Raw genomic sequence first — 11,997 nt, forward strand, 5'->3', positions numbered from 1 at the left:
ACTCTAGGAAATTTAAAATAGAGTTGCGACCCACTGACTCCAATGCAGAAGTGGGAAAAGCCAAGCATACATCGTCCTTACGTTATGCAACATGTGTTTCATTTTATTGTATTTACACGCTCCGATTTTACTGGGTTTTTTTTACGTAGGTGTTATTAAATTTTAATAAAATCTAATGGTATACAGTTAAAGTTTAACACTGAATATTATATTACACAATAACATGTTTTCATGTAATTATAGTGGTTGACTTGCTGATGGTTTCTATCAAGTTTGTGACCCACCAAAATTGTGTCGCAGCCCACTGGTGGGTCGTGACCGTTAGTTTGCGGAACATTGACATATTTTCCATATCAATGAAATGTAATGTACAGTGGTTTGATTTATATAACGCTTTATACCGGAGTCTCACAGCACTCGAGGTGTGGACTAGCTTGTACAGTAATTCTCTTCTCCCCTGTCTGAGCTACCCGGTAAACCGGTACCAGCTAGCAGCTCTTGTCTGTCCAAAACACGGACCAGTACACCAGGGTAACCCCCCTACTCGTCTCGAAAAATGTACTGGGTCTGTCCACAACACGGGCCAGTACACCAGGGTAACCCCCCTACTCGTCTCGAAAGATGTACTGGGTTTTTAAGTGCACAAGAGCCAAAATGTGTACACAGGGCCTACTGTTTACAGTCCTTATCCGAGAAGACTTGAAATACTGTGCTTTATAAGTAGTGAACATTTAATAGAGTCTACAGTAAATTAGTCCAGCATTATAATGATAATAAATAATAAAATCTTTAAACATAAACATAAATAAAACATAAATAAGTATTTCAGTGTGAATCACACAAAGGATAACCAGGATGTATACTCAGCACATATAAGTGACTCTCTAAAGTCCATCTATACAAACATAAATTTTGTGGTGGATATCCTCAGACAAAATTTAATCTGTGCATGTTTACAGTCAAGCTCGGTTTTCATAGAATCGCTCGCCCTATTGGCGACAGTCGCCGATAATTTTTGGAAAGGTTGAGAACCTGGTTCTACTTTGCCGACTGCATTGGAGACGAATCGGTGTGCCTTCCTGATATGTGTCAGGGCAGCTACTGTAGCAATGCATCCTGATTCGTCTGCAACACAATCGGCAAGTTTGAACCAGGTTAAACCTTCCCGACAAATATCGGCGACTGAGCGATTTTATGGAAACCAGGCTTCATTAAGCAGAGCAAGGTGATTAGAAAATGTTTGTACTGTACCAAGATAATGTATTTTCATTAAATCTATTCTAAAAACGATGATGCATGTTTAATAAAGAAGCTTGAGTAAAACAACAGAGCCTGCTCTTAAGCATGTGTTTAAAGAAGACTATGCTGTTAAAGCCAGGTTCCAGAGGGAAAAAAAATGTTTGACGTGATGTACTGTACAACTGATTTTTTTAAGACACAAAAACCATATTTGACAAAAAAACTTGGGAGTAGTTTATAAGATAGAGTTTTTAATTTAAATACTGAGGAGAAAGGGGTGAAAAATGAGTCGTTACGCCATTCCTAAACAAAGTGCTGCTTTGAGCAAAAGTGTACAGCAATTCTTAATCCATACGACCTTTAATGCTCCAGTTGGTGCGTGATTGTACATAAGCTACAGTGTTGTGTAATAATAGCATAACGATATTAATTGAATTGAATCTTTATAAAAAAAAAAAGAACAATATATATGCATGTACTGTGAAATCTAACAAATTCAAGCTGAAATGTCATTAGTCATGATTATATCAACAATTATATAACAGTAGCCTCTTTGTATTTTATTTTTATTACGGAACATAAATATATATGATTTTTTGTTAACCTTGAATCATGAAACTAAAAAGATGAAACTAAAAAGAATAATTTGTTTTCCATATTTAACACCATGCAACAGCCTGTAGGCTAACCAATTACACAGTGTGTGATGTCTTACAGTATGTGGTAATTAGTAAGTGGAATTATTTTAATATTTTTGAGAAAAATTCCAGACCTTTTTTATGTCTAGAATGGAAGTGGCAAACTTTTTCCGCCAAATCAAAAAGGGAAGAAAACGAAAAAAGGAATGAATAAATGAATCACAGCTTATAACAATTTGTTAATACGATTATTGCTGTTTAACTATTCTTATTTTGCACACAAAATACCTCACAACATAAATCCATTTCTCTACTAAAGTTTTCTCTGCATTGACTGCCTCTTTTTACTATTATTAGTTATTCTTTCTCTTGACACAGGTCAAACCTTTTCCATTCTACTAGTATTCACTCTGCACACAACTTTCATTTTCTACTGACATTTTCCTCACAGGCACACACAACCACATCCCATGAAGTTGGTGAACTATTTTCAGGTTATTATAAAAATGAAGATGATAAAAGTTACTGTTTATACTGCAGTATTATGTAACCTCTTGACACTTCTCTGTCCTTTAGCTGAGCGGATGGCTAAGAGGTAATTTTGTTCCTATTGAAGACCTTGGTTCAAACTTGGGTTTTAATTGGAGTCTGACCACTTGGCTCCTCGAATAACCATCATATAGAGAGTTAGGCGGGTTAAGGACTTTTTTGTATCCGTTAGTGTCCATTTATATAGTAGGCTGGCGCTGCACTGTCTGCCGCAGGTCCCCAGCCCAAATTTCTGATCTCCAATTAAATGAGGGCTAATGAGGGCTTGGTATCCACACCAGGAGGGTCACCTACAAGCGTTAGAACACATCCAATGGAGAATGACCACATTTTCCCCGACCCAAAGGGGTGAACTATCCTATGTACAAAGATTTAAAATCCTCTGTCTCACTTCTGTTGAAATCAATTTAAATTTCTCTGTTTCTCTTTCATTTCCAAATCTCTCTATGGTATATTTTCCTTTGATATCTTTAAATACATTACTATCAACCCTAGGCACTTGTTTAATCTTAAGTTTGTTCATACTTATTCTCGTACTAATTCGTTTAAGTTTTCTGTTTTTAATTCCATTCCGATCGTACATGGGATAGTTTACCCAAAGAGACATGCTTTTGTTTGGTATCAGGCCTTTTTTAAATAAACTTATAGAGCATTTTCGGGAGACGTAAGGCTGGCAAATTTTGACAAAACTTTTTTTTGTGTGTTTTGTGAAATTTTTAATTGTTTTATAGAGTATTTTATCATTTTTATTTTTATTATTAAAAAATGTTTTGTATTTTTATATGAATTTTTTTATCTCTTATATCTTTTATATTTATTGTGTTTGGCGACCCACTCGATAGAGATTTGAATCTCTTTTGGGGAAGCATGCCTCCTCTTTGTCTGTTTTTTGGTGTGTTCTTATTGTTATCTGTTCAGGTGAATAAATGAGTTGAATTGAATTGAATTGAATATATATTGTCCTTCTAGGCACACTGCCCTTTTCTCTAGGCCTTCTACTGGAAACAATTTCCACCCTTTGACTCCCCCTTCTCCTAAAGACAATATGTCTGGATGTTCTGTAGATTTCGATACAAATAATTTGTTGGATGTATTCCTAATTGGAAACTTTCTGGATTCTCTCACTTTTATCTGTTAAAAGCTTTCCCTCAATGAATGCAGACTAATCACTCCAACAAAATTACCTACTACGCTCTGCACAACAGACTTTCACATTAACAGAAGTTCTAATTGAGTTACTGTATGTAAACTGCCAGTATACAGAACTCGGAGAAAAGTACTGTTAAATGATTATGTATTATGTTTTTGTGGATGATTAATGTGCGACAAGACGATTATCGAATTATACTGACTTAGGGCAGTAATAAATCATGATTGATGTTACATAAGTATTATTATTGCAATCAAATTGGGATCATTAATGTCGGTATAAAGAAAAATATGCTCAACCACGCACTGTAATAGTAGTAATTATTGAGGACATTTATAAGGTGACAACGTAGGATAAGTGCTATCAAGGTGCCAGAACCTATCAAGAAAAGAATGAAGAAAATTAAACACAATTGAAAGCAGACCTGTCAAGGTTATGAAAAAAAAAAATGTGCAACACTTACAGGGGGAAGTCCACACCACCTATGGTTGGGGGAAGAGGTGAGATGGCACATAACACATAACAGAAGCAGGATACATAAATTTAATAGACAAAATTATTGTTTTTTTTAGGCAATCTATTTCATAGTACATTTATTTAGTAAAATACAGAGTATATTCTACTATTGTGTTGTACATGAGCCCAATGCAGTAAAGAATGGGCGACTTTTAAATACATTTCACATATGTGGGCTGGACTGCGGCAACACAAGATTTTGTGCAACTTTCACACTAAATGCAGATCTGTAAAAGGAGAAATTAGTATGTTACGTTATTCTCTAATCTACAATATCATGATTCTGTATACAGTATTATAATATAAGATAAATGTAACATATAGCCTACAGATCTGAAACCAAAACTTACAGTAGTTCAATTTGACATTTCTGTTATCCTCATAAAAATTGTTATATATATCAAAGAAAAAATATAAACAATGTTGTGAAATTAACTACCAAGTTTGTTGACCATGCATTTCTAGAACTAAAGAAAACTTATATTAATTTGATATTTAACCATCAATCTACAGATAAAACTAAATTTTTAGGCCATTTTATGAGGTCCTAAATTCTATAGCTCATTTATTCAATAACTAGCCCTGCAACAACTTAGCCATTTTACCATGCATGCCACAAATACAATAGCAAGTCATATTTACAGCTGAATTAAATTAACAATTAACCTGGAATAACAAACTCATTACTATGTGTTAGGCTGACACACTTGAACAGATCAAAATTACTTTGCATCAGCTTTCAACTAGAAATTAAAGCAGGATGTTTTTTTATTTCTTGAGAAATTAAAAAATGAAATTCTTTGAGAATATTATAAAATTACCTGTTTTGTTGAACCAGTTAGTTGCTTACCTTAGCAACGGTTTCATCAACTCCTTCAGCCACATTCTTCTAATAGGCTAGTTGACCAACTAATTGGTTGGTTGACAAATCAGATAATTTTATACTTTATGGAACCAGATTATAAGATTAAATGATTACTTACAACAGAGAGCTGCAACTTCAATTATGAAGGTAACCAAAAACACTATTATTAATTGCTTTTGCAGAAACCCCATCTTTCTTCAAACTTCTTTTACATAGTTGTACCTATAAAAAAAAATAACAAGAAGTAAACACTTGTAACCATAAGGCGTTCATGCCTATGCTTGGAGCGAATGGCAGTTCATGTCCTATTTATCCTAAAATTTTCCTAACTTAAACTGGTAGTGTACAATGAATGACCGAATATAATGCACTGATAACATTTTTGGAGGTTTTATTGTGGTGCTTATTGAAGGCTGACGATTATGAAAAGTTATTGAAGTACCAAAATGCTTTGTTCTACATAGGCCTATCTGTTTATGATATACAATAAAACTTAATTGTGTCAAGAATACATGATTTTCTTGATACACGCAATAGTGGAGAATTAAAGAAAAACAAATGTTATTTCACAATTTTGGAGAAAATATTATAAGTCACAAATTTATAGGTTACCTACAATATTTCCACTACACAGAACAACTTCAAAATTAAATAGCCTCCCCATTAAAAAACAACCTACAGGCACACTGGCACAATGGCTCGACTGACCTAAAAATTCATTACTTACTCGACAATATTTTTTCACAACACACCACACTTGGTATTATTTTGATAAATTCTGTAAGATATATATACCTGTAATTAACCCTTATAATCATGTTTAATTGTTATATATTTAAATATTAGATATAGAGTACTACAGTGTTACGTCACGATACTGCGTGATACTACTCCGTTGCTTTTGTTGCAAAATGCGTTCAACCCGACGCCATTTTCGCCACTAACAAACCATTGATCCCAATTTCTAACGTAATTATTAAGATGTTGTATCTTACTTTTTCTTTGTAAATTTTAATCAATGATTAAATGTGTGTTCAATAACTAATATAATGCGAGTTTTTGTGTGTTTAGTACATTTTGATGGTAAAATATAAAATTTTAAAATGCGTATTCCAGAAAGCCTATGAAGTCATTCAGGCATAATGAACGGTAACCAACGTCTGTTGACAACAGAGAGCGTGACGACACAACTGTGGTACTCTATTGCTTTGGTAGAGCCAGTGTGCTTGCTCTTTCAGTGTGAACAGCATCACTGTCAACCAGTCAGCGAGGATGCGTCAGGGGTGGCGCCAGCGGGGGGCTGGGGATCCAGTGCCTCCACCCCCGTTGGGGAGTGCTGGGCCCCCTTCCCCGTCGGGGAGAAAAAGCACAATTCATCGGGGAGAAAACATTTTTTTTATGTATTTTCTACATATTTGGTAGACTCTAAAATCGAATAAATGAGCCTTTGAAATCCCTAAATAATTAAAATTTTCTGGGGCTCCGCCCCCTGAACCACTTCGAAACCTTTTAATTGATTTTCCGTCGTCTGGGAAATCTGAACCCACGTTGGGGGCATCGAAACATGAAGATATATTGTACTGCAGTGTTTTTCTCTAGATAAAGCTTTGCAAATTTTTTCCAAAACAAAAATTATCTCTATTAAGTGGGGCATTGCTGCGATGGCTATGGTAAAGCACGTATTTCAATATCATTGAGAAACCAAAAGACGGGATTTGAGCCGAGGCTTGATTAAAGAGGACAATTACTTTAAAAAAATGTTTGGTGGATTGCGCATTCAAGGTCAGTACCATATTCACCATATTTTGTTATTCAAATGTAATGTTGTATATAGTTTTTTTCTTTTAGGCAGTTAGATCCACACTACCATACAATAGCCGCAAGCTGTTAAATAATGTACTGGTAGATCCTGTACTGGATATATTTCCAGTAAATAATTTGATGACGACTATTGTTCCGGTAGTTCTGATATAAGGTTGTTTCTTCATTTAGTTTCCGATTCTGACTCTCTCTCTCTTGCATTTCTATTAAAGTTAATATTAAAGCTTCAGCATGAAAAAATTATAGTTTAAAATCATCTTGCAGACCGATATAAAATAACTTTTGTATGATACCATGGTAATGTGACTAAACAAACACAACCCTAATATAGCATAATGATGACTTGATTGTTATAATAATAATTTACCATTCATAACGCACATATTGTAAGGACTGCTTCTATGCACTTTACATCAGCTAAAATGTGGTCTTGTTTTTATTTTGCCATAAATTTTATTATTTTTGTTGTCTACATTATTTTTATTGTTTTTATTATTAATTATATATATTTTAATGTTGAAAATGTTCAATTTACAGTGACAATTTCATTTTTAAACGATTTTTATATTTTCAGTGTTAATTTTGATTTCCATTATTCATTTTTACAATTTTTCTTATTCCTTTATTGTTGTCGTGGTTGTTTTTCCTTCATTTCCCAAAGTTTTTCATCTCTTTTTTAGAATGTTATTGTTTCGGTGTGTGTACTACTGTATTATTTTATATAGACTACATTTCTATTTTTGTATTTCAATTGTAAGGAGCGAGCCATTGTAGAGGTGTTCGTCACCTGTTTGCTTGTCTCCGTCACTTTTGTATTTTTGTGAGTGAGAAGTTTATTAAAAAAAATAAAAAATAAATAAATGTATTTTAAAAAAAAGGCAACGGTGCGGTGGCACAACGTGCACGGTCTCTGAGGATCAACCATCCATGGCACAAACAAAGGACTACTCAACAACAATAGAATTCAATGAAAATTTATTATTTATAGCAAGTGCAACGATTTCCATAAATTCCCAATACAAAAATTACCATGCATATTGCAGTACAGTAATGTACGATATAATACATAAACAATATAAAATATTATTTATTGACGATAACCAAAATTCAGCCTATGGCCGTTCTACCGTACATTTTGTTGTATTTTGTAATGTTTTCTGACTAAAGCGTATTGATAGACGTTTAGAAGCTCAGTAAAAATTCATATCACTAAATGCTATGTCCACATTATCAAGTATTCAATGACATACATCTGTGATTACAGCATGAATCTGATTCAAATGGCTAGTGGCATAGGTATTATTTTCACTTACAACTTCTACTGATGTAATAATAAATGTATACCCCGGAAAATAAGGTAAATAGGGAAAGGTCGTGGAAAAGTCAAGGATTTCATTAGTCTCACTAAAGTATCTAGCTTACAGATCGAACCCCTTTTCAAATTACTTGTGGCATAGTATTACTTTTCTAGAATTGCTTACTGATGAAATAATAATGTACATGCTCTGAAAAATATACAGTAATGGAAAGCTTATGGCAAGTTCACAGCTAACATTGCTTTTAGTGTACAGTATCTAGCTTATTACAGCTAAAATGCTGTGTGTCACTAGAACAATATCTCATCAGATTGATTATATCTTTGACATACATACCTAGTAGGATTTATGCATCAATTATCTGTTGCAACCCAAAAACATTCTATTACCCATTTTACACTGCCAAGGGCAGAATAAACCCATGTTAATTCCGGAGTGATCCCAGGTGCTTTTCCCATTTACATCAAATGAAAAATCCGGGTTGCTCCCATTTTACACCGAAAATGAACTCGGGTTCAAATACTGCCTTTAATTTTTGTTGCGATGGTGATCATTACTTCGCCCGAGTTCCTTGTCGTGCCGAAGCCGCAATTGTTGTCAATATTGAAGCAATGTACATCAGATTGTTTCTAAATTATGCGAATTAAATTAACAGTTTTGATATCAAGTCTATACCGGAGTGCATATGTTTCATTTGAAAAGTGTTACTGTAGGTCTTGCCTATTGCTGGCAAAGTTTAGGCCTACCTAACCACAGCTGCGATAGGCGCCAGGTAAGTCTTAACCCCGGAATTAAATTCAGTGTTGCTTAAACTGGCGATTCCGGAATGCACCCAGGTTCCGGGTTGTCTAACGCTGAATGCGTCCCGCACATTGATCCCGGGATGTTTGGCAACCCAGGTTGTATTTTTTACGTTTACACCAACCGCAACTCGGAAGTTTCTAGCCCGGGTATTGCAAAATCCTGGGTTGTGTCCGGAATAATTAAATTTCTATTTTTGATTTTACTTATCTATTTTAAGTGGACTTTGCCACCCCACCTGCCCCCCCCCCAATTAGATTTAGCCATTTAGTATTTGAGTTACTATTCATATAGCTACAGACAGTACTGCGTACCTTCTCTGAGCTAAAACCTAGTTTCCATACAATCGCTACACAGTCACGTTTTCACTGCAATCTTTGCACTGCGTAGCTGTTCCCGACGCAATTAAGAAAGCTCCCTGATTCAACTGACCAATCAGCGTCCAGGCATAACACGTGTAAGAGCCATGAACACAGAAGAGTTGAAAACTGAATTTAAATTTAAAGTCTATTATAATAATCTTATATGCCCTTTGGGTAATAGAGATGCAATGACATGTATTACAGTTAATAATTTTATGCAACATACATAATAACCTTGTGTTATAAAGTTGTATTATAAAAGAAAATTCTCAGGGAAACCCCTCCCAAACCCTCATTCGGATGGCATGTAGTGCCAAAGTACAACTCTTGCCGTGCCTGTCGGGGACCTGTTGAGGACGTTGCCCTGCCGTTGGGAAAATCCTAGCTCCGCTGCTGTTCATTAACAATGGCTGGATGTAAAGTAAGGTTAACATTTAGCACTGTCCACATTATGCCCATATATAGTCACGATGTGCCTATATATGGTCATGATGTGATGTCATCATGACCATATTTAGGCATGTCACATGTTTTTAACAAATAAAATTTGATAGTCTGGACGGGGCCTTATACACTTAAACAGGTATCCCAAGAGCATTAGATGATTCTTTTTCATTCTCTTTCGGCAATCTATTTGGAATTCTTTGCATTAAAAGGCCAGTTAACAATCACCTTTATTCCAATTTTGCAGTTCGCATTTAATTCCTAAATTGGCACCCTATTTCAAAGATTTTTGAAACACACATGTGAGGCTGATCGTTACATTGAGTGTCAATACAGGGCACACTTTTAATGACATGAATGTTAATAATCTGGCAGACACATCACACATACCGTAAACTCAACACTGCTCAGATGGGAGACATGAACGATAACATAGAGTGCAGCAAGTTAATGTTATTCATTTTATTACATTTTTGACCTTCAAATAATAATAACTTTTATCCCATGTCCCTCATAAAACAATACAGTATATAACTTAATAGAGCATAACTTCCTTCAATGCAAATTTATTAATTTTTAAGCCATAAAATACCTGCAGTTAAGGCTGAAACACTGCTAAACAGCGTGTGGTTCAAACTCACAACCATGATGTTATGAGTCTGGGAACTGCTGCTTCAAACCACCTGCCATTTAACCCCACCCTCCACAACCACCACCATTAAATATATAAACACAGCAGCAAATAAATCATCAAATTTAAGTTACTTTAGTTATTTTTCTTTGTTTCTTTAGCATTTAGCATAATTTCATTTTTTTTCCTCCTGTACCATATTTATTTTTTTCTTATCTCTCAATCGCCTTAAGCATTTCTATAATTTGTTCACCAACAGCAACAAACATCAATTGAGGATGATGGCAGAGGGGTTATCTTGTGGCAATAATTTCCCCATTTAGAGTAACATTAATTCATGCTAAATGGTACATTAAATCTATACTTATGTGAGGATTAGTCTTTGTGGTACTCATGTACGATACCAAGCAGGGTGGGCATTTTCATTACAATTTGGTGTTTATTAAAACAGCGCCTTTGTTTTTAATTATACAAAGCACTTTTTTCCTAAGGTAATTGAGTCCACATGCTTTAAGTTGCTGTTGTAGTCAGCGCACGAGCAAGATACCCCCTCCAAGTAACAATATACTCCTTGAGTATACGCCTTTGCATTCCTTTAATATAATGTATATGAACACTATACAAATCTTATTTATTAATTATTATATGCCTGGGTGGAAATAAAGCAAAGCAGTTAAAGTGCCTTGCTCAAGGGCACAAGCGAAACAAGCAAACAAACCTGATCTCTGCCTTACAAAAATGAATATTTCAAAATAAAAGTTCTTGCAATTCAATTTCAACAAACAGAATCAAAAAAGATTTTTTTTCTGTTAACAATATCTATTTGATCAGCCAGCATAAGGCGAGACTATTTTTATACCTTGTTTAGCCGGCCGGCTGCCAAAAATTAAGATTTCGAATAAAAATAAAATTTTATTATTGGCCAATTAGAGCACACACCACTACGAAAAAAGGGAAATTACACACAAAACTTAAGTTATTCTTTATTTTTATTATGCCCACTATTGCCTTGAAATCTCCAAAAATAAGATATGTATTTCTTTCTAGTTATATAAAACATTTACCATCCCATTACTACAACATTTATATTCACCAATTAAATTTTATTTATATTTTCTCCTCCATCTGGATGTTTTTGGCAAAACCATTGCTAAATAAGAAAAAAAAATTAATTTTTTTTTTCTGCCCTCCTCTGACAACCTTTAAAAAAAAAAGTTCGCGAAACAAGGTATAAAAAATGTCTCGCCTAATAGCGTTAAGCGTAGTGGGTTAACTTACCCTAATTGAACACCTCACAAGTCCTTTCGCTAACGTTTAACTATTGGCCTGTTAAAAAGCCTGCCAACCCACTCTGAAATTACAGTACAGTGTGCAACTTCTATTGATCAGGGCTAAAAACCAAAGTATATTCTTACTGCTATACTTGCCCATACTATGACCTTGCCCATTTGTGCGTGACAAAATCTCTGTGTGCTGAATGGATAACATTCCATGCTTTCACGCTGTCTACAATGACTTTTCAGTTCCATCAAATTAATTCATATAAAATGCAACAACATGCTACCATTCCAAATCTTTTTATGGATAGAAAATTGTTAAGACTGCTGCAGTCGTGTACTTTAAAAGGCAGAGGGCAGTATAGCTCAATTGATTGAGCACTGGAGA

General features: G+C 34.7%; 1 protein-coding gene across 2 annotated transcripts in view; it reads right to left on the bottom strand.

Annotated features, from left to right (window-relative positions):
- LOC117121818 (Down syndrome cell adhesion molecule-like protein 1 homolog) overlaps positions 1-11,780 on the bottom strand; it is a 36,235-nt gene extending 24,455 nt beyond the window's left edge. Inside the window, exons 1-2 of one of the 2 annotated variants that reach the window (XM_033267126.1) lie at positions 11,760-11,780; positions 5,076-5,179 (exon numbers count right to left, since the gene is read on the bottom strand). In XM_033267126.1, coding sequence (XP_033123017.1) covers positions 5,076-5,148 — 73 coding nt within the window. In that variant the 5' untranslated portion in view covers positions 5,149-5,179; positions 11,760-11,780. Of the gene's footprint in view, positions 1-5,075; positions 5,180-11,610; positions 11,732-11,759 lie in introns of those variants that run through there. The other variant, XM_033267125.1, reaches the window with a different exon arrangement.
- Between the last annotated feature and the right edge of the window lie 217 nt (positions 11,781-11,997).

This window comes from Anneissia japonica, unplaced genomic scaffold (genome assembly GCF_011630105.1).
Source record: "Anneissia japonica isolate Jap-2015-1 unplaced genomic scaffold, ASM1163010v1 scaffold2392_len1475705_cov187, whole genome shotgun sequence".
Lineage (NCBI taxonomy): Eukaryota > Metazoa > Echinodermata > Crinoidea > Comatulida > Comatulidae > Anneissia > Anneissia japonica.